This window comes from Mustela nivalis (assembly GCF_964662115.1).
Source record: "Mustela nivalis genome assembly, chromosome: 19".
Classification (NCBI taxonomy): domain Eukaryota; kingdom Metazoa; phylum Chordata; class Mammalia; order Carnivora; family Mustelidae; genus Mustela; species Mustela nivalis.
In genome coordinates this window covers 421900-447708 of record NC_139038.1, presented here as the reverse complement: position 1 = coordinate 447708, position 25809 = coordinate 421900, and the positions used below count along the sequence as shown (strand labels likewise).

The following is a 25809-nucleotide window of genomic DNA, read 5'->3' as shown; positions in this document are numbered from 1 at the left end:
CCAGAGAGAGCCCTGGCTATACCTCATTCCCTGGAACGGAGCCTCCCTGAGCATCTGGCCTTTGTCTTCCAGATCCCGACTGGGCTTCCTACACCCTGGGGGTGTTCATTTGTCTGAGCTGCTCTGGGATCCACCGGAACATTCCCCAGGTCAGCAAGGTGAAGTCCGTCCGTCTGGATGCCTGGGAGGAGGCCCAAGTGGAGGTATGGGTCTGCGAACAGGTGGGGCCGCGGGGGGTTGTGGGGAGGCCCTGCAGTCCTGCTGCTCCCTGGGTTCCCTCAGCCCGGCCCCCCAGCTCAGACACCCCAGAGGTGCTCCCGGCTACTCACTGGGGCCAATGCTCTGGGGCAGTGGGTGGTGGTGGTGAGGGATACAGGGGTGAGAGGGAGGGGCTGGGGAGGCAGAGGGGAAGAGGGGTAAAGGCACAGGGTAGGGGAGGGGAGGGGGTAGAGGGTGGATGCGGTGGGAGGGATGGGGATGGGGATGTGAAGGGGGATGGGTGGGGAGTGAGGGTGGGGGAGGGGGAGGGACTGGGGGGTTTGGGGACGGGGCAAGGGGGGAGGGGGCGGCCTGCAGGAGTGAAACCTGTCCTGTGCCGTTGGCCCCCAGGTCACCTGTCTACGGCGCACCACTTGGCGCCCCTCGGTGTGTTCACAGGCCGCTGTCACTAAGGTCACCTGTAGGACATTTCACCCTGAGAAAGGCTCTAGCCGTCACTCGTTGCTCTGCATCCCTGAAGATGTGCCCGCTGTGGGCATTTCTGTGGAAGGCATCGGGCAGCGGGGGGCCTCGGGGTCCAGCTTCTTTCACCAAGCTCCCTGCGTCCAGGGTCGCCGGCGTGCTGGCTCATCTGGACTTCGCTCCTTTTATGAGGGGATGACGTCCACCGTGTGGACAGACCTTGTTTTGTCTGTGATGAGCCCCGAGAGGCTTCCCTGAGGCCGTGTGCACACAGGGAGCATGTGACTCAAGGGGGGAGCCCCAGGTGGCCAGCCCTGAGGTGCCCCTGAACATGGGGTCCCTGTCCTCCCCGCGAACGCACATTTATTCAACCGGATGCCTGGAGGTTCAGTGACCGCCGGGCAGGTGCTCCTGTGTCCCTGCAGGACCACAGGCAGCTCCAGGAAGCCTGTCCCTGCACCTGGGAGCTCAGGGTCCAAGGCCACGTGACTGCAGTCCCCACCCTAGTGGCTTCCCTGCCTCCCCCACAGGAGACCCTTTGCAGCATCCCTGAACACTGGCCCCTGGGTCCCTCCTCGGCTGTGTCCCTGTGGGGTCGTCATGTGGCATTTCTGGGTCTTGAAGGACACTGAGCACCTTGTGACATGCTTTAGAGTCTGTGGCTTTCTCTGCGCGCCCTTGGCCCCTTGCTTTCTCGTGTTCTTCTATATTTGGGGATTTAACCCTTTGAGGTGGTTGTAGGAGACAGTGTTTCTGGGTCGTCTTTTGACTTTGCTCGTGCTGGGTTTTGCAGTGCAAACTTGTTGACTTTGATGCAGTCTCATCTGTTGGTCCTCTGTGGTTTTCAGGGTTCTAGGGTATTTCGATGGGCCTGCGCTCTCCCAGGCCGGTTTGACTCATCATGGCATCACTGAGGCGGAAGGCGTATGCCATGTACGATGGGGGCTTCACTACCCACCACGGCTGCACAGTCACCCCCACTGCCCGATCTAGGAAGATTTTCCCCCCGACGAGTCCCCCAGCCCAGCCCCCTGCTCCCCACGACTGCCGCCCGGCCCCCGCTGGAGCAGGAAGGTGTGCTTTCTGTCCTGTCGCTGCCCCCTCCCTGCTTGTGAAGCACCACGTGTCTGGGCTTCATCCACAGGGTGGCAGGTGTCCTAGCCACAAGCCTTTCTGTCACACAGTAATTCCTGCTGTGTGGGCAGACCATGCTCGGCTGCTGTCCCCACTCACTGGCGGTGGCCGTACGGGTCCTCTGTTTTCCACTGCCGTGAATAATGCTGCTGGGAACTGCCCTGGGCCAGCTCGGCGTGGCATGGCTGTGTCTAATGAGGATGAGCCAGCCTGCCCGGCACAGGGGTGTGGGCCCGCTGGCGCTGCAGGACGGCCCCGGTCCCCCCCAGCCCTTCATGGGCTGGTCTCCGATTCCAGCCTCCCTCACAGCTGCGGGTGGGCCCTGCTGTGGCCTTGACTTGGGTCTCGCAGGCAGTGAGCGGTGGGGAGCAGCTCTTCCAATGCTTGTTGGCCGTCTGTGTGTGTCCTTCGGAGATATAACCGTTCAGACCCTTTACCAGCTTTATTTTTTTTTTAATATTTTTATTTATTTATTCGATAGAGACCTCAAGTAGGCAGAGAGGCAGGCAGAGAGAGAGAGGGGGGAAGCGGGATCCCCGCTGTGCAGAGAGCCTGACATGGGGCTTGATCCCAAGACCCTGAGATCACAACCTGAGCTGAAGGCAGAGGCTTAACCCATTGAGCCACCCAGGCGCCCCCCTTTACCAGCTTTAAAACCAGGTCGTCTCTCTATTCTGGAGCTAGGAGCATTTACACAGGATCCTTTCTATGTTCTAGACTCGAGTCCCTCATTGGATCCAGTATTTGCAGATAGTTTTTCTCCTTCTGTGGATTATCTGTTAACTTCCCTTTTGAAAGAAAATGTTTGCAAAGCTAAGTGTGCCGTTTATGTACTCCAGGAGCTGTAGGTATGTGTTTGTTACTGAGCTGAGAGTCACATAAACCCACCATGTTAGTGAACAGCCCAGTGGCACTTACCATGTTCACGGGTGGGGCAACCCCCACCCACGTTTGGCTCCACGTATCCCCAGCACCCGCAAGGAGTGGCCCTCCGGCCCCGCGGCTGCCCGGCTGCATCCTGCGTCTGGGCAGATGCCCCTTCCAGCCACTGTGCGCCAAGACAGCCACGCACTGTGGCCTTCAGCGGCTGGCGTGTCCCATCTATTGTAATGTTTGCGCGCCCTCGACAGCGTCCCTTGAAGCACAGAAGGTTTTAACTTTGATGAAGTTCCATTTTTTTTTTTCTTTTGTTGTTTGTGCTTTTGGGATCACATCTAAGAAACCATTTCTTAATCGGAAGTCAGATTTCCTCCCGTATTTTTCTAAAACCATTTCTTAAAGTTATACCACGGTTTCCATCTACTACTTTTACTGTTTGATTTTGGAAATCATGTCTTTAATTCAGCTGAGCTTATGTGGCTGAAGGGTTGCGTCCAACGGCACTTTTTCTTTGCTGGTTTCCCCGTTTCCTCCCCCAACTGTCAATCAGCAAATGCGCCCCCCCACCCCCCATTGATCTGGACATGCATTAAATCCAGTGTCAAGTATTAGACCTTACTGGATCTGTTTCTGGACCTCTTCCTGGTGGCATTGATTCAGCTCTCCAGTCCGTAACAGGTCTTAGTATCTGGTAGGAAGAGTATTTGCAGAATTTTCTAGAACATTTTTGCTTGTTAATTATGAAATGAACTTTAGAATCATTGCTAGCTTTAAAAATTCTTTTTTTTTTTTTTGACAACTTCAAAAACAACATAGATCAACATCAGGAGGGAACGTGTATTCCCCCCTCGCCGCCTTCTGAGCGTGTCTCTGTGCAAGATCTCTGGGGCATCCCTTGGGGGCGCGGATGTTCTATCTCTGTGGAGACTTTGAGCATTTCTCACGAGACTGGCTCTTCCATATTTTGCCAAGATCTTGATTGAGGTTTTAAGATAGAAAAGCAACTGATTTTGAAATTCTAATTTGGTACCAGCCTTTTGCTGAAGTGACTTATTGTCGGTGATTTTTCCCAGTTGACCCACTTGGGTTGGCCATGATCACGAACTGATCATCCTCAGAGCTCAATGCCTTTAGAAGAAAGGCTTTCTCTTGGGGGTGGCAGTGTCAGGAAGGAGGCAGGATTGGAGCAGAAAGAGTTTCCTCTGCTTTCCTCGTTTTTGAGGCCACCATGCGTCAGGCCCCGCTGGTCCCCTCCCTGCTCCCCGCACCAATCCAGCCAGAAGCATCTGCTTCAACACACCTAGCACTGCCCCCAGGGCCTTTGCACCTGCTTTCCCCCCCACTTCCTGTGTAGTACCTGCTCCAGCTTCCTGACTCCTGCCACTCTGACTCCCCCTCAACCTTGGGGGAACCCAGACCTTTCTTCCCCAGGCCAGTTTCCATCTCAGGGCCCTCACTGGGCCCATTACTCAAGGGCTGCCTATGGGGTCAGAGGAGTGGAGAGTGGGCCTTGCATGAGGCAAGGGAGCTGCGTGGGCTGAGGGAGCAGCTCTGCAGCCCCGGGCGGTGTGAGGAGCACCCTGCCCACCCTTCCCAGAGCCCCTGGCAGAACTGCAGGTGCTGTCACTGAGGCCATTGCAAACTGCTTTCCCTGGGGCAGGAGGGCCCTGGGGTCGGCTGGCCCCTGCCCTGGGCCTGGGCTCTGGGCGCACTGACCCCATCCTCCCTCTGCAGTTCATGGCCTCCCACGGAAATGACGCTGCGAGGGACAAGTACGAGTCCAAAGTGCCTCCCTTCTACTACCGGCCCACGTTTTCCGACTGTCAGTAAGTCATGGGGGGTCTCTCCGGGGCTGGTGTCAGAAGGATGCACTGGGAGGGGCACTGGCTGCCTCCTGGGAGCTGGGGAGGGCGACCAGGTCCCCAGAGCCTGCCACTGGGGTGGTGGCTGGTGGCCAGAGGGAGGGAGGGCAGGAGGGCCCTTCCTTTGGGTCTCAGCCTGGGTCTCCAGGGGCCTCGTGTGCCCCAGGGGGTCAGAGGAGGACACTGAGCAGCTCAGGGTGGTGCCCAGCCCTGTCCAGGTGCCCCTTCTCCCAGTACTTCTCGACCTCCCGGAATCCCCTCCCTCCCTGGGGGCCACCCCCCAGCACAGGTCCTGCCCCTTGGGCCTTCCCCAAAGCCCCCGATTGCACTGTGTCTCCTGGCTGGAGTCCCTGGTGGCTCAGCCACGGCGTGGAGACTAATGGCCCTTTTTGGACAAGGGTGCTTCCAGGGCCCAAAGGGGTTGAGTGGGTTTTCTGGGGTGACACAGAGGCCAGCAGACAAGCTGGTGAGAACCTGGGATGTGGGCTGAACACTGGGCATTCCCTGCTCCTGTCCACCTGCCTGGGGGCGGGTTTCTCCTTGGAAAGGAGGGTGAGGACCTGGCCCACCTGCCTACGGGGCCGGGGAGATGCTGCTCCCGGCTGCAGGGTCTCCGGAGACAGGACACCTTGCAGGAGGCTCCCGTCCTGAGCCTCCCCTGCCACCAGCCACGCCTGGACTCAGGGGAAAATTGGAGCCTGAGGCCCCGCCTGGCCTTCTTGTTCTGAATCAGTGAGGCTGGGCAACTATTTCTGCAGCCTGATTTCATCACCTCGGCCACAGGCTGTGCTCTGCGGTCTGCCTATCTGCATGCGTGCTCTGTATCTCCCTTTGGAGTGGGTGACAAGGGACAGCCTGACCCCAGGCCGTGTCCCGGCCACGATGCCCGGCAGGTGCCTCTGTGTCCTGGTCCCTGAGACGAGCTCGCAGAATCTGTCCCTGCACCGTGTCCGGGTAACTGGGCAGCCTGGGAGGGAGCAAGCGGACCCTGGGCCGTCCTTGCCTTCCAGAAGCCTCCACGAGGTGAAGGCTTGCGGGAGCTGAGCCTGCCACTGTCCTCATGCTCAGTAGGCGCTTAGGTGTGCCCAGGCCAAGCTCCCGAGGCCCAGGAGAACGCAGATGCCTACAGGGCTGGGCTCCAAGCCCCTTGCAGGAAGTGCTAATTGATTGGGCAGTGGCGAGGCCGGTGCGTGGCAGCCGACACTCCGAGCTCAGTGTGGGGTGCCCTGCGTGGTGGGAGGTGTCATTTGAATCCCTCTGTGCAGCACCCCCAGAAGGGCACTGTTGGAACAGGGAGGCCCCCTGGGGGTCCTGAGGACAGAACCATGGGATGTGTGCTCTCCCCCCACCTCCCATCTGGGGCTTGGAGCCCACGGGCGAGAAGGCTGGGGGACAAGGTCATGTTCGTGTCAGACAGTGACTCAGAGAGAGGCGGGGCCCTGGGCCCCCTTCCTGTGTTCGCCCACTGCCCTCGGGTTCAGCTCTGGTGTCGCGGGAAGGTCAGCAGGGCGCCTCTCGGTTTTGCTTCTGTGGCGAGCCTGGCCCCCCTGCTTCCCTTGCAGGGGCCTGGGGGAAGCCTGGAGCCCTCGGCGGGCAGGACTCCCAGCTGGACGGGCCTCTGTGCCCGCTTCCTGGGGCCGGGGGGACGAGAGCCTAGCTAGGTCGGCTCGCACAACAGAAGTGCACTGTCTCACCTCCTGGGGGCCAGTGGTCCAAGTGTGCGGGGCTCTAAGCCCAGGAGGGGCCTCAGCCGACGTGCCCCACTTGGCCGTCCCATGTCTGCCCAGACCCTCTCTCTGGGGTCGCCCCCATTATCTGGCCTGACACACTGCAACTCACCAATCCACAACCATCTTCCTTCCAAACGGACCCATCTGCAAGGGGCTGGGGGTTAGAACGCCAACATATTTTTGAGATTGGTGGATGCAGTTCAACCCATAACGGCCTCAGAAATCCGGCAGATGAAATGATAGGTCTGGGTTCGCCTTGGAGTGTTCAGAGGGCGTGGGCGTGGGCAGGGCACGGTGGGCAGGGCACGGTGGGCAGGGCACGGTGGGCGGGGCACAGCAGGCGGGCCGTGGGCTCACCACTTGGGGAGGGTGTATGGTCCGTTTCCCCGCGGTGCAAAGGAAAGGAAAGACACTAGCGGGGTGAGCTATCCACCCTGTGGAAGGGGAGACCGAGGCGCCAAGGGCAGTGACCTCCCCAGGAGGGAAGGCCCAGGCCTGGGACTTTGGGCAGAGTGTCCTGGAGCATGGGACTCAGAGGCTGATGGAACCGGGGGCAGGAGGGCGGTCAGGAATGGCGGTCAGACGCCCACACCAGATACCATAGCCAGTAAACAGCCACGTTTTTGTAGGGGTCCTGCTGCAGCTTCGGGGGGTCGGGGGATGGAAGGGTCCACTGCCTGCCTTGCTCTGGGGGCACCCCCGACAGGCTGTGTGAATGTGGGAGGTGGGCTCTGGGGGTCGGAGCAGGGTAACTCCACGGCGGGGCAGGCTTGGGGGCCACTACACACCAGGGCGGTGGTCACCCCACTGAGCTGGCCGCCCTCTGCCCTCCCAGCTCCAGGCGACCTGTTCAGCCCACATCCCAGCTCCGCAGTTGCTCTGGGTTCAGGGGACCCATGCTGACCCCAAGACCCTGGCGGAAAGGCAGTGAAGGCTGTTCCCCCTAAGTTCCCAAGAGCACAGGGTTGGTCTCAGGTTCAAGAGCAGCGTCCGCCGGGGCTCTGGGGCTCCCTTGTCATGAGGTTTGGTGGAGAGTGGGAACCCCCTTCGATGCTGGTTTTCCCTGGTGGAGGAGGCGGGGCCGGATGGCTTCAGGGGGTCAGCCTGGCCATGTCGGAGCCCCTGGTGATTGAGAGGTTTGGGATCTGTGTGCCGAGCAGGGTGGGGACTCCCCGCTGGTGGCTGCTGCCCAGGCTCTCTCCTACTGTGGCTGAGAGCCTCTGTGCCAGGCTCGGGTGGGGCCTTGGGGGCCGGCGTCCATGCAGAGGCATTGGCCTGGGCCCTTGTGGATGCCCTCCATGATAGGGTGTAGACAAGGCCACGGAAGGGCCGTTAGCTGTCTGCATCCCAATGACATGCCAGGACTTGGCTCGCACACGTGTCGGAGCAGCCGGGCATGTGGGTCCTGTGTTACAGGAAGCAGGTGTGGGAGGGAAGCTCCCTCCTCGGGGTCCTCTAGCTAGACTCTGTCGGGAGTTGAATGGTGTCCGCCAACAGGCAGGTCAGGTCTGAACCGCGGGACCTATGAAGGGCCCTCATCTGGGACCAGGGTCTCTGCAGATGAATTAAAGGGCCCGGAATGAGGGCATGTGGGTTCCAGGCGGCAGAGCTGCGAGGGCGAGGGTCCTCAGAAGAGGAGGGAGGGGTGCTGGGACCCAGGGAGGGTCTGCGCAGAGATGGGCAGAGACCGAGGACCCCGGAGGAGGGCCTGGTTCTGCACCTGACCTGGGGCCTGGGGACCCAGAAGATGGTAAATCCCAGGAGAGGGGCTCAGGAGGCGGCTTTCAGAGGCCCCTGGGAGCGCCGGTTGCGGGTGGCCCCGGGACCATGTGCACGCCCACAGAGCTGGGCCCCCAGAGCCTGGTTTGGCCGCATGGGCCCCGCATGAGGTCTGAGGTGGCCTGTGTGCTGCATTCTGTGTGCCTGCCTGGGCGGGAACGCGGGCCGGGCTGGGGTCCCAGACACACCTGGGTCCAGAGCCAAAGGACCCCTGAGGGCTTGAGCGCTCTCTGTCGTGATGCCTGCCAAGCTGACATGACTGGGATGTAGGAACGACTGCCAAGGCCGCTGTCTGGGGACAGGAGGGGTTGGCACCGCTGTGAGAGTTGGAAGATGGGGGCCCGGGGGCTGCTGGTGGTGCTGAGCTGGGGATCAGTGAGGGGCTCATCAGCACTGGAAGAGCCAAGGCAGGGGGGCCACGGAGGGCTCTGAGCGGCTCCAGAGAGCAGACCATGGGGGTGGCCCGGGTCAGGGTGGCGGCAGGGACAGGAGGCCGAGCTGAGCCCAGAGGTCTGCCGAGGTACAGGGCATAGAGTGTGAGGAGCTGGAGCCCAGGGGTCCATGGCGGGGGCGGGGGGGGGTGCAGGGCAGGGCACAGCAGCCGTCCTCTGCAGTCACTGTATCCTACCTGAGGGATACACCTGAGGGAGGCCTGGGGCAGGGATGGCAGGGGACTGAGCTGCGGGAAGACATGGGCACGATGGGCAAGTGCCACAGCGAGGGTGAACCGCAGACGCCACTCTGTGCGCCAGCTGGTCACAGAAGGCCACACCTGCGGCCACACAGCCCCGCCCACACAGCAGGGGCCTGTGTCCTCTCCGGGGTGTTGGTGGGACCACCTTGGGAGGGACTGTGAAGCTCTTTATTTGACGCCTTCCTTGACTGCTCATATGTGAATTAGGACTTTTTAATATTTTTTTTAGCAGTCTCTACACCCAGCATGGGGCTTGAACTTCCAACCCGGAGATCAAGAGCCGCTCACAGCAGCGACTGAGCCCCCAGGCGCCCATAGAGCTGCTCACAGCAGCGACTGAGCCCCCAGGCGCCCCTAGAGCTGCTGTGTTTTCAAAGATTTATCTGTTTACTTTAGCATGTGAGCAAGGGGAGGGGCAGAGAGAGCAGCTCATGCAGACTCCCTGCTGAGCCAGAGCCCCACGCAGGCCTTGGTCCTGCGACCCTGAGATCGTGTCCTGAGCTGAAATCGAGTCAGATGCCCAACTGACTGAGCCCCCTAGGCACCCCAACTGACTTGTTCTTAAGGAGAGGTTTTAGTAGTAAAACTATTTGGCAAACAATTCTATTTATTTATTTATTTAAAGATTTTTATTTATTTATTTATTTATTTGATAGAGAGAGAGAGAGATCACAAGTAGGCAGAAGGCAGGCAGAGAGAGATGGGGAAGCAGGCTCCCCGCTGAGCAGAGAGCCCGATGTGGGGCTCGATCCCAGGACCCTGAGATCATGACCTGAGCTGAAGGCAGAGGCTTAAACCACTGAGCCACCCAGGCGCCCCGGCAAACAATTTTAAACGTGAAAGCTGGCAGCCCTTTAGCTCCCCTTTCCGAAGGTGGTGGACACGCATGTTGCCCACGGGGCGCCAGCAGCCTCCAGGAGCCCTGAGGTCCAGCCCAGCAGAACGCTCTCTCTCCTCCCAGACTCCTGCGCGAGCAGTGGATCCGGGCCAAGTACGAGCGACAAGAGTTCACCCACCCGGACAAGCAGGAGCCCTACTCCGCAGGTGAGGCCCGCACTCTGTGCCCCCCTGGTCTCCGTGCCTCTCCTTCTGGCCCTGCCTGTCTGTCCCTGTGCCTGGGTCTCTGTCTCTCTGTCTCTGCCTGTCCTTCTGTCTCTGTTTCTGTGTATCTCTCTGTCCTTGTCTCTCTTTCTCTGTCCTGTCTCTTTGTGTCTCTATATTTCTGCTCCTCTCTTGTCCTCTGTCCCTGTCTTTGTCTGTGTTTCTGTCCCTGTGTCTCTCTCTGTTCCTCTCTGTGTCTCTGTCCCTTCCTCTGTCTCCATTCCTCTTTCCCTGTCCCTTTGTCCCTGTCTGTCCCTGTGTCTCTGCCTCTCTGTCCCTGTCTGTCTGTCCCTCGGTGTTGGTCTCTGTACTCCTCCTCCCCGGTCCTGGCACTGCCAGATTCACGTCAAATCTGGAGGATGGGCTAGTTGGTCTGGGCCCATGTCTGGTCCTTCCGACACCAAGCTGGGTGGCCTGGTGCTCAGGTCCCACAGCCCTCAGCAGCCCAGCTCAGGTGGGGCGGGTGCCGTGGGGATGGCAGGGCTGCACTGGGCACCCTGGCTGGTTGGGGAGGTGGCCCTGTGCTGGGCTGTGTGCAGAGGGAGCAGTTGCTGGTGGGAGGGCCTGGGCCCAGGTGGTACTGAGTGGCTGCGCCATGGGGCCCAGTCACGGAGGCTGGGAGGTGGGATATGGGCCTGCCTCTGGGTCCTGGAGCTGCCCTCTCGGGAGGAAGCAGGGTCTGGGTTCCAGAAGTAGGGGGTGCACACAGGGCAGCAGCAGCACCGACAGACCTCTCCCCTGCATGTTTGGGTCCGTTCCAGGTGCGAGGGCCTGTGAGGGCCAGGTGTCCCCCTCAGCCTCCTGCCCCCGGAGCTCTGGAGGTGGTATTGACCCCCGGACGAGCTGGGGTCCTTCCTGCCTTCCTGTCCTGGGTCCCCCAGTAGAAGGCATTCCTCTAAGCTCCTGGTGCCATCAGCCACTGTTCCTCTCAGGCAGCGGTGAGACGTCGGGCTGGGGACAGAGGGGACGGCAGGAGGGACATGGGGTAGGCCCTGAGCCCGGGGCTCGGAGCCGTGGCTTTTCTGTCAGCCCCTCCAGCCCTCCGGGGCTCCATCCCACCTGCTTCCAGCCAGGTCTGCCGCAGCCACCATCCTGTGGGGAGGGGCCCGCTGGCCCCAAACGGCTGCCCGTGGCAGAAGCCTCCCTGGTGCCCCCTTGTGCCCTCCTGGGGCCCCACGCCCCACAACCTCTGAGGCCTGGCCAGCCAGGTGCCTCTAGACCCAAAGCCCGTGCAGCCCAGGGGTGGCAGGGGGCAGGCCCCCAGCCCCACGGAGCTCCCTGCCGCCAACCCCAGTCTGGCGGAGGGGAGGAGCAGGGGCACCGGGGACACCCCCGAGGCTCCCTGACCCTGCGGGAGCACCAGGGGATTCCTGTGGGCTCTTGCTACTGTCAGAGCCCTGTCCCAGGCAGGGGCAGGACATGCCCACCTGGCCCCTCCCACGAGGAGGAAGGGAGAGGGTCTCAGGAATGGCTCCGGCCCTGGGAGCCACGTGAGGCCCATGGCTTGGAGAGGCCGCGGGGACCTGCAGGGGGCACGGTGGGCGTGGGCCGTGCCACCCACAGCTTGTCCCGCCAGGCCTCCCGTGAGCAAGGGCTCCAGGCACCAAAGCTGGATGTGAGGGCAACAAGACGGGTCACAGAGGAAAGGCTGTGAGCTCTGCCTGTGGCAGGCGTGGGCCAGGGAGGGAGGAGGGCTCAGCCCTTCTGACAGCAGAGGGAGGTCCACTGTCCCGAGCAAGAAATGGGGGGAGGGGGCCATCAGCGGGCGAAGGCCCCAGCGGGACAGGTGTGGTCTGGACCACGCCAGGCACCAAAACCCGAGGAAGCTGTGGGGGTGGGGGGGAGGGCACACGAAACATGCTTATCGGGAAGTATCTTCCCCTGGATGTGCCCTGGGCTGGAGGAAAGGGCCTGGCTGGCCGAGAGCTGCCGGACCCGCCTCCCCTGGTCTGGACGGGGCGCCGGTGCCCGGACTGTAGCGTTCCTGCCCAAGACGCACAGCTTCGCCTTGGCCTTGAGGAGACGCCACACAGACCCCACCGGAGGAACCCTGAGCAGAGTGACTGACCAGCAGTCCTCGGGAAGGTCAAGGTTGAGAAGCGTCCGGCGTGTGTGCTCAGAGGCGTGCATCGTGGGGCAGACGGGAGTGGGAGTAGTAGTGTCATCCGGGGTGACCGCCGGGCTTGGGGCCCTGCCATGGCTTCTCTCAGGTCGTGTGCATCAGAGCGCCGACGGGCCAGGCATCAGCTGGTGTCAGGGAGTGAGGGCCATGGGGAGGCTGCAGGGCCCGGGGCTCCAGGGGGCACCAGGCTGGTGCACCCCGCCCTCGGCCAAGGTCACGGGTGTGTGGAGAGAAGGGCCCCCGCCCCGGCCCAGCTCACAGGGGTGACCCTGGAGACAGCTGCTCCTGGCTCCCTCCCCACACTGCCCCGCCTTGATCCACAGCCTCAGTGGCCGCCTTTCACAGACCAGACAATGCCCCCTGTTGTCCCGAGGGCCAGGCCGCCTAGGCCGCCCCCAGTCACCAACAGACACAGCACTTCCTGGTGAGGTTTCGGACCCCCTCCCCCTGCCTCCTGTCTGTGCAAAGCCGGGCTGGTCCCAGAGCTACCGCCCTGCCCCGCCTTTGTCCTGAGTTTCCCTGGGGTGGGGTGGTGGGGGTGGACAGAGAGCCCCAGAGGGCTGCGGGGCCAGGGCTCCCTGAGAGACAGAGCCCGCCCCCCCGTGCCTCAGTTTCTCCTTCGGGGTCGTCGTTGGAAACACTGACGTCAGGTGTGGGGTGCCCAGCGTCCCTGAGGCATCCCTGGGATGGCTAGGGCAGGCCTAGTCAAGGGAAGGCGCTGTGGGGTTCAGCCAGATGTGCTTCCCCGCCCTCCCACTGCTGGATTTGCTGTTGGCCACTTCCTGGCAGCATCTTCTGCATGGGGACCGGGTTTGGGGCACATGGACTTGGCTATGCAGGAGGTTGTGCTGGGCCCCCGGGTCAACCTCTCAGGGAACAGAACTTATAGGCCTGAATCCAGGTCCTGGTGCTTCTGGGAAGGTGATCAAGGTGGGCCTCAGTTTCCCTGGTGTCTCCCCAGGTCCTGGCTCTGTGCCCAGAGGACACCTTTTAACCGGCATCCCCTGGCAGAGGCTGCATGGCATGGGTGCCTGTCTCTTGCCCTGGGAGGGCAACCCGCGGTGTGAGCCACCCAGGGAGCCCCCTGCCCCTCAGAGCAAGGCCACTTGAACATGGGTTTCTGGGTCGTGTGTGAAGCACGTGGCGGTTCCTCGTTGATTGAGACGGGGTCTCGAAGTGACCCCACCGTCCTGCAGGGCCTCCGGCGAAGGGAGCGCCGTGCCTGTGCGTGTGCCTGCGCCTGGGGCGGGCTGTTTCGTGGCAGGGTTTGGCCATTTCTGGGGGAACAATGGCCTCCGGTCCCCACGGACAGTGCTGAGGTTCCTTGTGCTTCCTCCAGGTGCTCCTCAGGCAGGCTTCCAGGAGGAGGCAGCCGGGGAGGCCCCAGGGAGCAGGGCGGCCCTCCCAGCTCCCAAGCAGGGCGCCTGGCACGCGGTGGGTGCTGGCTTGGGGTAGGGCCCAGCAAGTAGTAGGCGTGGACATACCGTAGGTGCTCAGTGAATGCGGAGTGAAGCATCTGACCTCTGCCCTGGACTGGCCGCTCCTTTGGGAGGAAAGGAAATGGCCCAGCTGCAGGCCTACGCTTCAGGAGGCACCGCTGGGTCCTTTCCAGTGCGGGCTGCTGGGGGAGACCCCTCTGGCAGGGGTGCGGTTGGCAGGGGCGTGCGGGAGGGGGGCAGCACAAAGACCCTGAGTCTGCGTAGACGACAGCATGGAGCCCTAGAGTCCGCAGGGGCCCCCCAGTGTGACAGGCAGGCCGCTGGCTCGGGCGGAGGGCCAAACGGGTGTCCCTTGGATGGGGCCAAGTCAGGGACCCTGGCCAGCGCCTTTCTGAAAATATTGCTGCCACTGTCGCGGTGCCTGAAATTAGGCCTCCTGGCGGCTGGCTGGCGGGCAGCACACGGCCCAGGAGCCAGACAGACTTGGGGCCAGCACTTCCCTCCACCCGAGGCTTCCAGCCCAGCCTGTGCCAGTGGGAGTGCGGGGTGGCGGGCTGTGCTGTGTCCCCACCCCCGGCCCACTGCCTGTCAGGGCCTGAGACACTGCTGCCACCTGCTGGGCCCGGCAGGCAAGGCAGGCGGCAGGGGTGGGGGTGACTGGGCAAGGGGGCCTGCGGGCCAGGAGTCCCAGCCAGTGCCGAAGGTCAGTGCTGGCCAGCAAGGTGACCTTGGACCAGGACCTCGCATCTCTGTGCCTCAGTTTCCCTCCTGTACAAAGAGGATGCCGACTTGGAAGTCCTTCTGGGGCCACCAGGGCTCATGTGCTTGGCCAGGGCCTTGCCCTGGGCACCATTCAGAGGTGCTGGCGGGCCCCCCCTTGCAGGTGTCAGGGCTCCGGCAGCTGTGCAGAAGCTGCTCGTGAGCCCTCCCCTGTGTCCATGGCGAGGCCAACCTGCAGGCCAGCGGACTTGGGCTTCAGCCTGGGCGGACTGCTCATGTGCTCGTTCAGGGTAGGCCCCATGTGGGCCTGAGGACCTGGTGGTGGCCCTGCTCCCTGTGCACAGAGCGGGGCTGTGCCTGCTGCTGCTGCTGTACGCAGGGGGCCCAGGGGTCCAGGCTCCTCAGCATTGGGAGGGGACAGGCCCCATCTGGTGCTGTCCCACGATAGACTGAGAGGCACCAGCTGCCCCCTCCCCGATGCCAGGCTGCCGCCTCTTTATGGCCGCATGTCTCCGAAACAGAGAAAATAGCTCCTTGTGTCTGTGGGGTCAGGGAGGGGCTGCCGGGCTGCAGGGGCGGGGCATGGATCAGGGCCGCTGGCTGCGGCTGTCAGTCTGGGCTCTGCCTCGGCCGCACAGCCTGCACCAGCACGGACCGCCCATCGGGCCTAGTCTTGTCCTCCCATCGTGGGCTGGCCTCGGTGGGCGCCGCACAGCGCTGGGAGCCCCTGCTGCCGTGGGACGGGTTCCCTGGGGTGGGAGGTGCCCTGAAACCCAGGTATGACTGCTGGGTGGTCTGTATGGGAACCACAGACCCTGCCTGTGACCTGCGAGGCCCCGAGGAACACACCCAAGGAATGTGGGTGTCCCCAGAGCTTTGATCCTGGTGGGCATGTTTGAGTTCGGAGTGCGGCAGCCGCCTCTCCCGCCGCAGCCCTGTGGAGGGACAGTGTGGGGACACACAGGTCAAGCTCCTTGGGCCAAGGTACTGGAATGGGCGTCACCGACAGGAGCGTGATGGGAGGAAGTCACGGTGGCACGGCAGCAGTAATCCCTTCTGACGGCTGTAGGAACAGCGGGCCACAACCTGCAGCCTGACTGGTGCATCTGAGCTCGGAGCCCCACAGAGTCAGGGGCTGGAGTGGAGGGCTGGGCAGGGCCGGCTGCTCCCCACACCTCTGGTTTCCATGCTCCCTTCTCCTTCCTCCTTCCAAGTGCAAGGACCCCTGCCTGTGATGGCCTTGGCCCCCCACCCCCGGACAGTTCAGGACCCTTGCCTGTCCCCAGACATATGCGAGTCCTATCCCTGTGCTGCCCTGAGGACTTGGCTGTGGGCACCTTAGTCTGCTCTGCACCCACCCTGGCTGGCCACACAGGTGCACCTCACACGTTCACCGTGGGCCTGCACACAGGGCAGCACACCGCTCCCCGTCCCGTGTTTGTTATGGGATGTCTCCAGAAAGAAAGAAGACACCCCAAGCGGCGGGTGTCAGCTGTTGGAGCAGGGGTGGCCTCGGGTCCCAGCGCTGTGAACGTGTCAGGCCTGCGCCCACCAGGCTTCGCAGCCCTGAGGCCGACGGGTCCCCGGGCCAGCAGTCTGGAGCCCTCCCGCCCACACCCTCTGTGTGGGTCAGGACAACAGCCTCCACTCTGGTCCACTCTGACCCTCTGACCCACGCCTGGTCTCTCCCCAGGATACCGAGAAGGCTTTCTCTGGAAGCGGGGCCGGGACAACGGGCAGTTTTTAAGCCGGAAGTTTGTGCTGACGGAACGGGAAGGCTCGCTGAAGTATTTCAACAGAAATGATGTGAGCGCAGCACAGGGCCTGAGTGGCTGAATGTTGTCCCCAGCTGCCCTCAAGCAACGCCTGGCCTGGAGTGGCTGCCCCCTCCCGTGGGGACACCTGTCTGTCCACCCCTTGGCCACAGTTGCTCCCTGGGGCCAGGTTTGGTTTGGTACTGCTGGGACTCCCGGGCCTGAGAGGGTCATCCAGGCAGTGAGGGGGAAAGGGCAGGTGGGCTCCGAAGGCCGTGACTGGCCCGGCCCTGCCCCCCACAGACCAGCTCCAGGTCAGGACATCCCCAGTGACAGAGGCAGAGGACATCCTCAGGGCAGTCCGCCCGTGGAGAGGAGAGCCGGGCTGGCAGGACAGGAGGGGGTGGGGCGCCACACCAGACAGGAGTGGTGTGCCGAAGGGGAGAGGAGCAGTCTGCCTAGGAGTTGAACATACCCCTTCCTCGTCCCCGGGGAGGGCGATGCTGTTACCCTAGACCTACAGATCAGGAAGCCAGGCCCAGAGACGGTAAGTAACTTCCCCAAAGCCACACAGCACTGCGGGCACCCACAGGCCCACCTGGGGCTAAGGCACGGCCTTGCTTCCAGGCCAAGGAGCCCAAGGCTATCATGAAGATCGAGCATCTGAACGCCACCTTCCAGCCCGCCAAGATCGGCCACCCCCACGGCTTGCAGGTCACCTACCTGAAGGACAACAGTACCCGTAACATCTTTGTCTACCACGAGGACGGGAAGGTGGGTGCCCGGGCTGGTTGGTGGGGGCAGGGAGCTGGAGCGCCCCACTCTGCCCTCCCCTGCCGGGGAGCGGACTTGGAGCCCACCGGGGAGAAGGCGACAGGCTGGGGCCACGTGTGCCATGTCCTGCTCTGTGGCCGACACACCCGCCTCCCTCCCAGATGCTCTGCAGGGCGAGGGGGCCAGGAGTCCCCCGCCAACCCCGCCAGGTCTGTCTATTCGGCACGGTGGCCCCTCCTCCTCATCACTTGGTTTTCCATTTTTACCTCCGCAACATGGCCCGTGAGTTAAAAGACGAAATGTGTCTGCGACATTTTAGAGACAGGGTCTGGCAACCTTTCTTTGTGTGTACAAATAACCTGAAACTCACCATTATCATGATGTTCAAGCATATGGGTCTGGCCACATTCATCGTGTAGCTGTTCCCCCACCGGCTCCAGAATGTTCTATCCTGTCCCCGCGACGCATGGATCCCTACCTGCTCCCCCAGCCCAGGCCCTGCTGTCCCCCGCTGTCCGCCCTTTGTGTCTGTCAGCCTGACAACTCTGGGTCCTCGTATCTGTGGGGCCCCGGGGTGTGTCTTTCTGTCTGGCTGGGGTCATCGGGGCTCATCCCCACAGGACAGGGGTCTGGCTGCTCCGAGGCTGAGCGATCTGTCGTGTGCACGCAGAACAGTCTGCCGGCTGCTCCCGTGACGGGGAGAGGGCCTGCTCCCACCTGGTGTTTTCCTGATGGCTGCCGCTATGAACTTGGGCTACGACACCTCTGAGCCCCTATGTTCAATTCCTGTGATTATGTGGCCAGAGGTGAAATTGTGGGATCACTTGGCGATGGTTTTTTTTTTTAAAAGATTTTATTTATTTATTTGACACAGAGAGAGATCACAAGTAGGCAGAGAAGCAGGCAGAGAGAGAGGAGGAAGCAGGCTCCCCGCTGAGCAGAGAGCTGGATGCGGGGCTCGATCCCAGGACTCTGGGATCATGACCTGAGCCGAAGGCAGACGCTTTAACCCACTGAGCCACTCAGGCGCCCTGGCGATGGTTTAATATTTGGAGGACCCTCCCCGCTGCAGTCCACGACGGCGGCACACATTGCGCTCCCGCCAACAGAGCTCTCGTGTTTCCACGTTCTCCAACCCCCGTTTCTGGGTTCGGGCAGCCACTGTGGTGTGAATTGCTTTCGCCTGCGCTTCCCTGAGGAGACGTGAGCACCCCCTGCACACCCCGCTCGGCCGTCTGCTCATCTCCAGAGCAGGGTTTGTCCGGGTCCCGTTTGGCCCAGTTCGGATTTGCATTGTTCGCTTCTGGCGTTGAGCTGTAGGGCTTCTGCTTCCTGGGTATTGGGGCCGCATCAGATCTGTGCCCTGAAAACGTTTCCTCCCAGTCTGGGGCTTGCATTTCACTCTGTGGATAGTGTCCCCTGAAGCACAACATTTTTTATTTTTCATGAAGTCCAATTTGTCTTTTTCTTCTGCCGCCTGGGCCTGTGGTATCAGACCAACAAAATCCTTGCCATATCCGACGTCATGAATCTCTTACCTCGTTTTCTTCTAAGATTTCTACGGTTTGGGTTCTATGTTTGGGACCTTGATCCACTGAGTTAAATTTATTAAAGATTTTATTTATTTGAGAGAGAGAGAGCACGAGGGTGGGGAGGGGTGTTGGGGGAGGAAGGGGGAGAGGCAGACTCCCTGCTGAGCAGGAAGCCAGACTTGGGGCTTGATCCCAGGACCCAGAGGTCATGACCTGAGTCACCCAGGTGCCCCTCCAGTTTTTTAATACGGGATGTGAGGTTGAGTCCAACTTCATTTTTTTGCCCGTGGATATCCAGGTTTCCCAGCGCCGCGGCGAAGACTGTCCCTTCCTAGTTAGTGCTGATGCACTTTCTCAACCAAGGAGACCGATTTCTGGGCGCTCTTCTACTGCACTGGCCCATGTCTGTCTTTATGCCGGTGCCATAGTCACAGTCTACTGTGACTTTGTCCAAGTCTTCCCGTTTTGTTCTTGTTTAGGGTTGCTTGGCTACTTGGGTTCCCAGATATTCCATGTGCGTTTTGTCAAATGTTTTATCAACTAAGATGATCGAGGTCTGTTTTTCCTTCCTTCTGTTCATGTGGTATACTGCCTTCTTCAGTTCCATGCGGAGAATCCCTTGGATTTTAGGACTAAATCTCACTTGGTCGTGGTAGGTAGTCCCTCATATGCTGCTGAATTCTGTTTGTGAGTATCTTGTGGAGGATTTTCGCATCAGTGTTCACAAGGGATACTGGTCCGTGCGGTCTTGTATTTGTGTCACGTCAGTCTCCAGGCTATGCTGGGCACGGTACCGACACCGTACAGGGTGAGTTAGGAAGCGCTCCCTCCCCATCGGTTGTTTCGGAAAAGTTTAGGAAGGATGGTGTTGGTCACTCAGGGTTTAGTAGAACTCACCAGGAAAGCCGTCGGGGCACGGCTGTTCTTTGTTGGGAAGTTTTGAGACGGATCCAGTCTCCTTACTGGTTCAGGGGCCCATTTGGACGGTCACTTTGTGATTTGGTCCTGGTGGGTTTTCCGTTTCCATGAACATGTCCACTTCATCGAGGTGACCCCGTTGTTGGTGCACGGCGGTTCCCGGCACGCTCTCCTAGACCTTTTCATTTCTGGTGGCAGCGTCCCCAGCCTTGTGTCCGAGTGTCGTGACTTGAGTCAATTTCTTAGTCCGTCCAGCTCAAGGTTTGCCGATTCACTGATCATCTTCTGTCTTGTGCCCTGTGTGTGTGTGTGGCCTGCAGCTTCTTCTCCCTTGTTTGCTGGAATCCTGGTGTCTTCTGTGTTTAGTTCATGTGCAATGTTTGAATTCCCTCCTGATTTCCTTTTGTGTATTTTCTGTAGCTCTTTTCTGCCTGGTTGCCATGGGGATTACATTTAACATCCTAAATTTATAATCTTCTAAATCAAATTTATAGTAGTTTAACTTCAGTAACGTGCAGAAACCCTGTCCCTGCACAGCTGTCTGCACAACCCCCTTTCGGTGGTCAGTGTCACAGTGTTTCATCTGTACACACTGTTGCCCCAAGACACAGTCATTCTGTTAAATGCAGTATTTCCTAAGGTAGGTATAAAGAAAGATTTGCAATTACAAACAAGTTATAGTAATAATAGCTTTTAATTCCTGCTTACTGTTTTCCTTAGAAGTACTACTTTGTTTTTTTAAAGATTTTGAGAGCGAGAGAGAGAAAGGGACAGCATGAGTGGGTAGAGAGGGGGAAACGTGCCTCTTCTTTGGCAGGGAGCCCAACATGGGGACTCGATCCCAGATTGTGACCTGAGCCAAAGGCACACACTTAACTAACCGAGCCACCCAGGTGCCCCCAAAGTCTTAGTCTTTTAAGTCACGCAGAGAACGCAAAGTCATCACGAAACTTCCCTGAGCTCATTTCTCCATAGAGCTTCCAGTTACTACTGTCCCTCTTGTCATCCCTGTTCCTGGTCGTAGGGGAAAGCACTGCTCTTCCCTACAGCACGCGAGGGCAGCGGGAGGCCTGTTGCACAATGAGGCCTCTCATGTCGACGCTCGTCCGTCTAACCCCTTTGGTTTCATTGTGAAAGATGTTGTACTTTGTCAAATGCTTTCCTTTGCTTTTTCTTCATCTATTGCGATGGTGTATGGTTTTTAAGTGTTTGTTGAGGCGACCAATCTGGCTGACGGGCTGGCAAATATTGAGCCATCCTTGGATCCCTGAAGAAACCTACTTGGGGTGAGCAGCCCTTTCAGTGTCTTGCTGGATTGGGTTTGCTAGAAGCTGCTGAGGGTCTCTGCGTCTGTGTTCATCGGGGTACGGACCTGTTGCTCTTTTTTCACTGTGCGTCTGGTTTGCTATCAGGGTAACGCTGGCCTCACAGAATGAATCTGGAAGCTTCCTTTCTATTTTTTTTTTTTTTTTTTGCTGTGGTTTGAGAATAGCTCTTCACTCTTGAAGTGTTTGGTAAAATTCGTTGGTGAAGCCATCCGGTCCTAGACTTTTGTGTGTTTTGAGTTCTTTGGTTACAGATTTCATTTTGTTACTAGTAATTGGTATGTCCAGATTTTCTGTTTCTTTCTGACCTGGTTTTGGAAGATGACATGCGGTATTAACAGCTTTTAGGTGACATGGCTGAAGGCACATGTGCCAATCTTCAGCTTTATCTAGAAGCCTCCACCCTCGTCATCTTTGGGACCCCGAGCCCAGGGACCTTCTCTGTGTGGCATGATACTCTGCGGCTGTGCGTGCCCAGCAGCCTCCCCCAGGGTCAGAGGGCTGTGGTATGGCACCTGCCTGGGCTGGGCCCTGTGCCTAGATACAGGTAAGCCTGTTTGCCATGGCTCTGGCCTCTGAGTGACTACACAGTTTGCCAGTAGACACAGGCAGGAGTCAGAGAGTCCTACTTGTACTGAGGGCTGGGCACAGTGACTGTGCATAATGGGGGCGGACCACAACCCAAGGGTGGTGGCAGGTATTGGGATGGCATGTGCAGAGGCCATGGAATAGGACACACCTGAGCAGCTGACAAGGCTGAGGCTGGCAAGAAAGGAAGGGCCTTTGGGCTGGGGAGAGCCCGTAGGGCCCGTAGCTGGGCTGTGGACTTGTGTCTTTATTGGAGGGGCAGTGGTTTGCTGGGAAGTTGTCACGGCCGAAGTTGAACTTTCACTGACCTGTCCAGCTGCTGCAGTTCCAGTGATCGGAGGGAGTCCCGCGCTGGGGAGTAGGCAGGAGATGATGCCTCCTAAGCCCAGGGGAGGGACTGGAGAGTTCACTGGTGACCGGGATGCGGCTGGATGTACCATGGGCGAAGGCGGCTGTGGGCAGGGCCCAGAGCGTACGTCCTAGCCCGGATTGGGAACCCTGTGCCCTAGGTGCGGAAGACAGCATTGGGGTGCACACTGCAGGGCAGGGCTGGTGAGGAGGTATGGCCAGCTCCTGGGGGTTGGGGGGCGTGCAGCAGGTGGGGGTGGTGAGGAGGCATCATTTCCAGTATGGTCTGGTGTGGGATGACCCCACGAGCAGGAGTGGGCTCCAGAGCCCTAGAGGAGTGCAGGTGCTGGGTGGCTGGCAATGGCCCGGTGTTGGCAGGGGAAGGAGGTATTGGGCTCACCCAAGTGGGGCAGACTCCAGCGTCTGGTCGGCGGGGGACTCTGCACTGCAGCAGGAGAGGGAGGGGCTGCGGGTCCACCCTGTCCAGCAAGGGGTTTGGCTCACACAGAGCAGCTCTCTTCCTTCCTTTGGAGATGGGAGGCAGCAGCTCTGGGTGGATTTAAGAATAGATGAGCCTTGCTCTGGGCAACATCTTTGGTTTGTAAAAATAACCCCACTGGAGAGAAGAACCACCCCATACCTGAAGCCGCATCAGGGCCTGGGGCCGGCTGGCTTGGACATCAGTCTCCCCCCGTTTGTCCCCTGCCCATCCCAGGCCGGCTGGCCCCAGCATGGCCTGGCTCCTGTGTGGAGCCATCGCTGTCCACCCAGGCTGCCCCTGGGGCCATCCCCCAGCAGGTCTGCCTCCCACCTGTGTTCATGGCTGCCCTCGGCTGGCCCACAGGGGGGCAGCGCTCAGGGCTGACACCCGCTCTGACCCGCAGGAGATCGTGGACTGGTTCAACGCGCTCCGAGCCGCCCGCTTCCACTACCTGCAGGTGGCCTTCCCCGGGGCCAGTGATGCCGACGTAAGTGCTGGTGGCTTGTATCGCTGGGGGCCGGGGCGCTGGCCAAGGGTCTCCACGTACCCCTTCCTTTCTTCTGGGGCATGTCAGCTCAGCAACAGCGAGCCGGGCGGGGGGGCGGCGGAGGGTGCCGGGGACACACTGGGGGAGAGTGACTGGGAGGGCCCAGGCCTGAGCCTGTCTTCTGCCCTAGTTGGTACCGAAGCTCTCCCGGAACTACCTGAAGGAAGGCTACATGGAGAAAACGGGGCCCAAGGTGGGTCTGACCGGCTGGCCCGAGCCCCTCGGAGATTAGGGTCTCAGCTACCCAGGGCTGGGGTGGCCGTGGAGAGTCAGAGTGTCAGCAACAGTCCCAGGCAAGGACTTCCAACACATCACTTTGGTGTGTGGATGGCCCTGGACCCCACAACCTTCTGTGAGTGGGGACCCTGTGGAGCCAGGACTGTGGGGCTCTGGGTTGAGCCGAGCCTGCCTCGTGCCTTTGCCCCCTTCCATCGGTCCCTAGAAGGGCAAACTCGGCCCCTTCCCTGCCTCGTGGACGTGTAGAAGGGGTAGCCTCACAACCAAGATGGGCTCTAAGGACGGGAGACCGGCGAGGAGGAGGAACTGGTGTGGTGGGGAGGGGAGGGCACGTACCTGGGAGGAACAGCATGTGCAAAAGCCCTGGGGGCAGCCCCCTGGCAGAGCAGGACGCGGCACCACCCACAGAAAGCACAAATGAGCGAAGGATGAGTGAACGCATGTGGGGGTGCCCTGCCTCAGGCTGACCGGCGGGACCCCGGCACTCTCTGACCCACAGCAAACAGAAGGCTTCCGGAAGCGCTGGTTCACCATGGATGACCGGAGGCTCATGTACTTCAAAGACCCTCTGGTAAGGGGGTCAGGGAGGGTCTCAGCCCAGGTCAGCTAGGGCCCTTGCAGGGTGGATGTCTCCGCTCCTACAATGTGGAGACCAGCTGTCGTCTGCTGGCCGCAGGCGGTGGGGATGGGTCTGGGCTTCCCCCACTAGGAGCACAGCTGCCCCCTTGCCTAGGGGCTGCCTGGCCTCTGCCCACAGGATGCCTTTGCTCGCGGGGAAGTCTTCATCGGCAGCAAGGAGAGCGGCTACACGGTGCTGGACGGGCTCCCGCCATCCACCCAGGGCCACCACTGGCCCCACGGCATCACCATCGTCACGCCAGAGCGCAGGTTCCTGCTGGCCTGCGAGACGGAGATGGAGCAGCGGGCCTGGGTGGAGGCTTTCCGGAAGGTCGTGGACAGGCCGATGCTGCCCCAGGAATATGCAGGTGAGTGCGGGTGGGGTGGCAGGGACCGAGCCCAGCCCCTCCTGGGTGGCTATGACCCGGCTGGACGCCTGTCCTTTTCCAGTGGAAGCGCACTTCAAGCATAAACCCTAACGAGAGACGGTTCTGGAGGCCCGAGGGAACCGGACTTGTTGGAAGTGGCCCTCGAGGAGGCAGCACCAGACTGGGGGGCTGCCAGATGGAGGAACCAGCTTCGTGGCCCCGGCCCCAAGGGCAGCCCCGGACACGGCCACGTGGGGCCTGAGCTTTAGCCACTAGGACCCTTTTCTCTGGAACCTCACTGCAGGCCGGCCTGACCTGCTCTCAGACCCCACCATGCTGCTGCCCACCGCTGTGACCCCTGCCACCCTCCCCCCCACCTCTCCCCCCCCACCACACCCCTCCACTGAACCACCCTTCCTCTGAGGCCTGGGCCCGGCCTCCTGGCTCAGGGCAGCCCGGCAGACCCTCCCTACCTGCCCTTGCCCCCTGCCCGCCTGAGCAGGACCCTGCCCCTAAGCAGGAGGCTGGGCTGTGGGGACAGCGGGTGGCCTGCATGCCTCCCCTCCCCCTCCTGCCCTTCCCTCAAGTCTCTGTCAACAAGTATTTATTGAGCTACCTGCTGTGTGTCAGTCATGGGGTCCTGGGTGCTAGCATGGGGCACGGCATCGTTGTCCTCAACCAGCTGACGTGGCATGTGCCTGAGGGCCTGGGGGTCAGAGGCACCGGGGAGTTGCAGCTCACTGGGCCCCAGCATGCCTGGATGGGGAGGGAGAAGGGAGGGGCAGCTCCTGACTGTTGACCGCCACCCCCCCCACCAGCCACTGAGCCCTTAGAAGATGGAAGCCCAGGGTGTCCCCCATCAGGACCCAATGTGCCACCGGCCAGCCGGCACTTACAACGCTCGAGCATCCTCCCCAGGGGCCCTGGCTCCCTGTCCACCCTCGGTGGAGGGTTGGGGGGACAGAAGCAGGGGTACCTGCTGGGTGATCTGGGTGGTCCCTCAGCCCCCCTCCCATACCCTCAGACGGCCCCGGACCAGCCCTTGAGAGGTACAGGAATCCCCAAGGCAGGGTGTCCTGTCACGCCAGCCCTCATGTCCTGCTCCATAGTGGCCCCTTATGTAGGTCAGGAGCTAGGGTGTGGGCTCTGGGTCCCGAGGAGGACCTACCTGCTGGCCTCTCATACACACCCTGGAGTGCGGACGTCCCCAGAAGGGTGCCCCAGGGCCTCTGCCTGTCCTTGTGGGCCCGACTCCCACCACCCCATCTCCCTGCTGCCCCTGAGCGTGGGCTGGCCCACTCAGAATCATGTAAACCTGGATGGGGGGGACCAGCCGCAGGGTCAAAAGAGGACAGCAGCGCCCCCCTCACTCCCATCTAAGCTGCAGGCCCCAAGACAGCCGGGCCGGGGAGGTAGGACAGTCCCAGGGTCACCCAGGGCCCCTGCCCCCTTCTGCCCCAGGCAGGTACCCCCTCCCCAGCCATGCCAGACGCCATCACCCACAATCACTGGCCTGTTGTCCCCGCTTCCAAACAAGGACACTCAAGTCCCAGAGGTAGGGGGTCTCCTCCTAGGTGGAAACGAAAAGCCAGAGGTCCCCGGGACTGCCCCTCCCTTTGTGGGGAGCAGCCCCAGCCACACGTTCTTGGGGACTGGCCTTCTAGACCCTCTCTGAACCAGATGCAAGGGTGTCCTGCCCAAGACACTAACATGTTAAAAAGAAACACTTACCACTGGCAGGAGAATTTCTCCCGAGGCAGGAAGCTCATGGCCCACAGATGGTGGTCACTGTGCGGACCTCACAGGCCTCGGCACACCGGGCTGCTGGTGGCTGTGGCCTTCGGGCCGGCGTCCGCATCCCTCACGCTCCTCCGTAGAGACGAGGGCAACGCACGGCCTGCACGGCTACACACGGGACGCCGCGCTCCCAGAAAATGACAGCGCCATTCACAACTGCACGAAAAATGTGGCCGTGCTCCCAGGGAAAGTGGGATCGGGTGCACGGGGCGGCCCTCCGACCGGGGAGGGAGGTCTCCACGTGCTGAGGGTCGAGACAGACGCCGCCACCAGGAGGAGCATAGCGGGACACAGGTGTGCGTGCTCTGTGTTTGTCCATTCTGGCCGGGCACATTCCACAGAAAAACCCAAGTGCTGCTCCACCATCCTGCCCACTGACTG

General features: G+C 60.9%; 1 protein-coding gene across 1 annotated transcript in view; it reads left to right on the top strand.

The window, feature by feature from the left end:
- ADAP1 (ArfGAP with dual PH domains 1) overlaps positions 1 to 24246 on the top strand; it is a 49830-nt gene extending 25584 nt beyond the window's left edge. Inside the window, exons 2-11 of the mRNA XM_082714063.1 lie at positions 73 to 203; positions 4429 to 4520; positions 9721 to 9803; positions 15835 to 15947; positions 16523 to 16669; positions 22265 to 22348; positions 22539 to 22601; positions 23145 to 23216; positions 23403 to 23631; positions 23714 to 24246. Coding sequence (XP_082570189.1) covers positions 73 to 203; positions 4429 to 4520; positions 9721 to 9803; positions 15835 to 15947; positions 16523 to 16669; positions 22265 to 22348; positions 22539 to 22601; positions 23145 to 23216; positions 23403 to 23631; positions 23714 to 23742 — 1043 coding nt within the window. The 3' untranslated portion in view covers positions 23743 to 24246. The remainder of the gene's footprint in view (positions 1 to 72; positions 204 to 4428; positions 4521 to 9720; positions 9804 to 15834; positions 15948 to 16522; positions 16670 to 22264; positions 22349 to 22538; positions 22602 to 23144; positions 23217 to 23402; positions 23632 to 23713) is intronic.
- The last annotated feature ends 1563 nt before the right edge of the window (positions 24247 to 25809 follow it).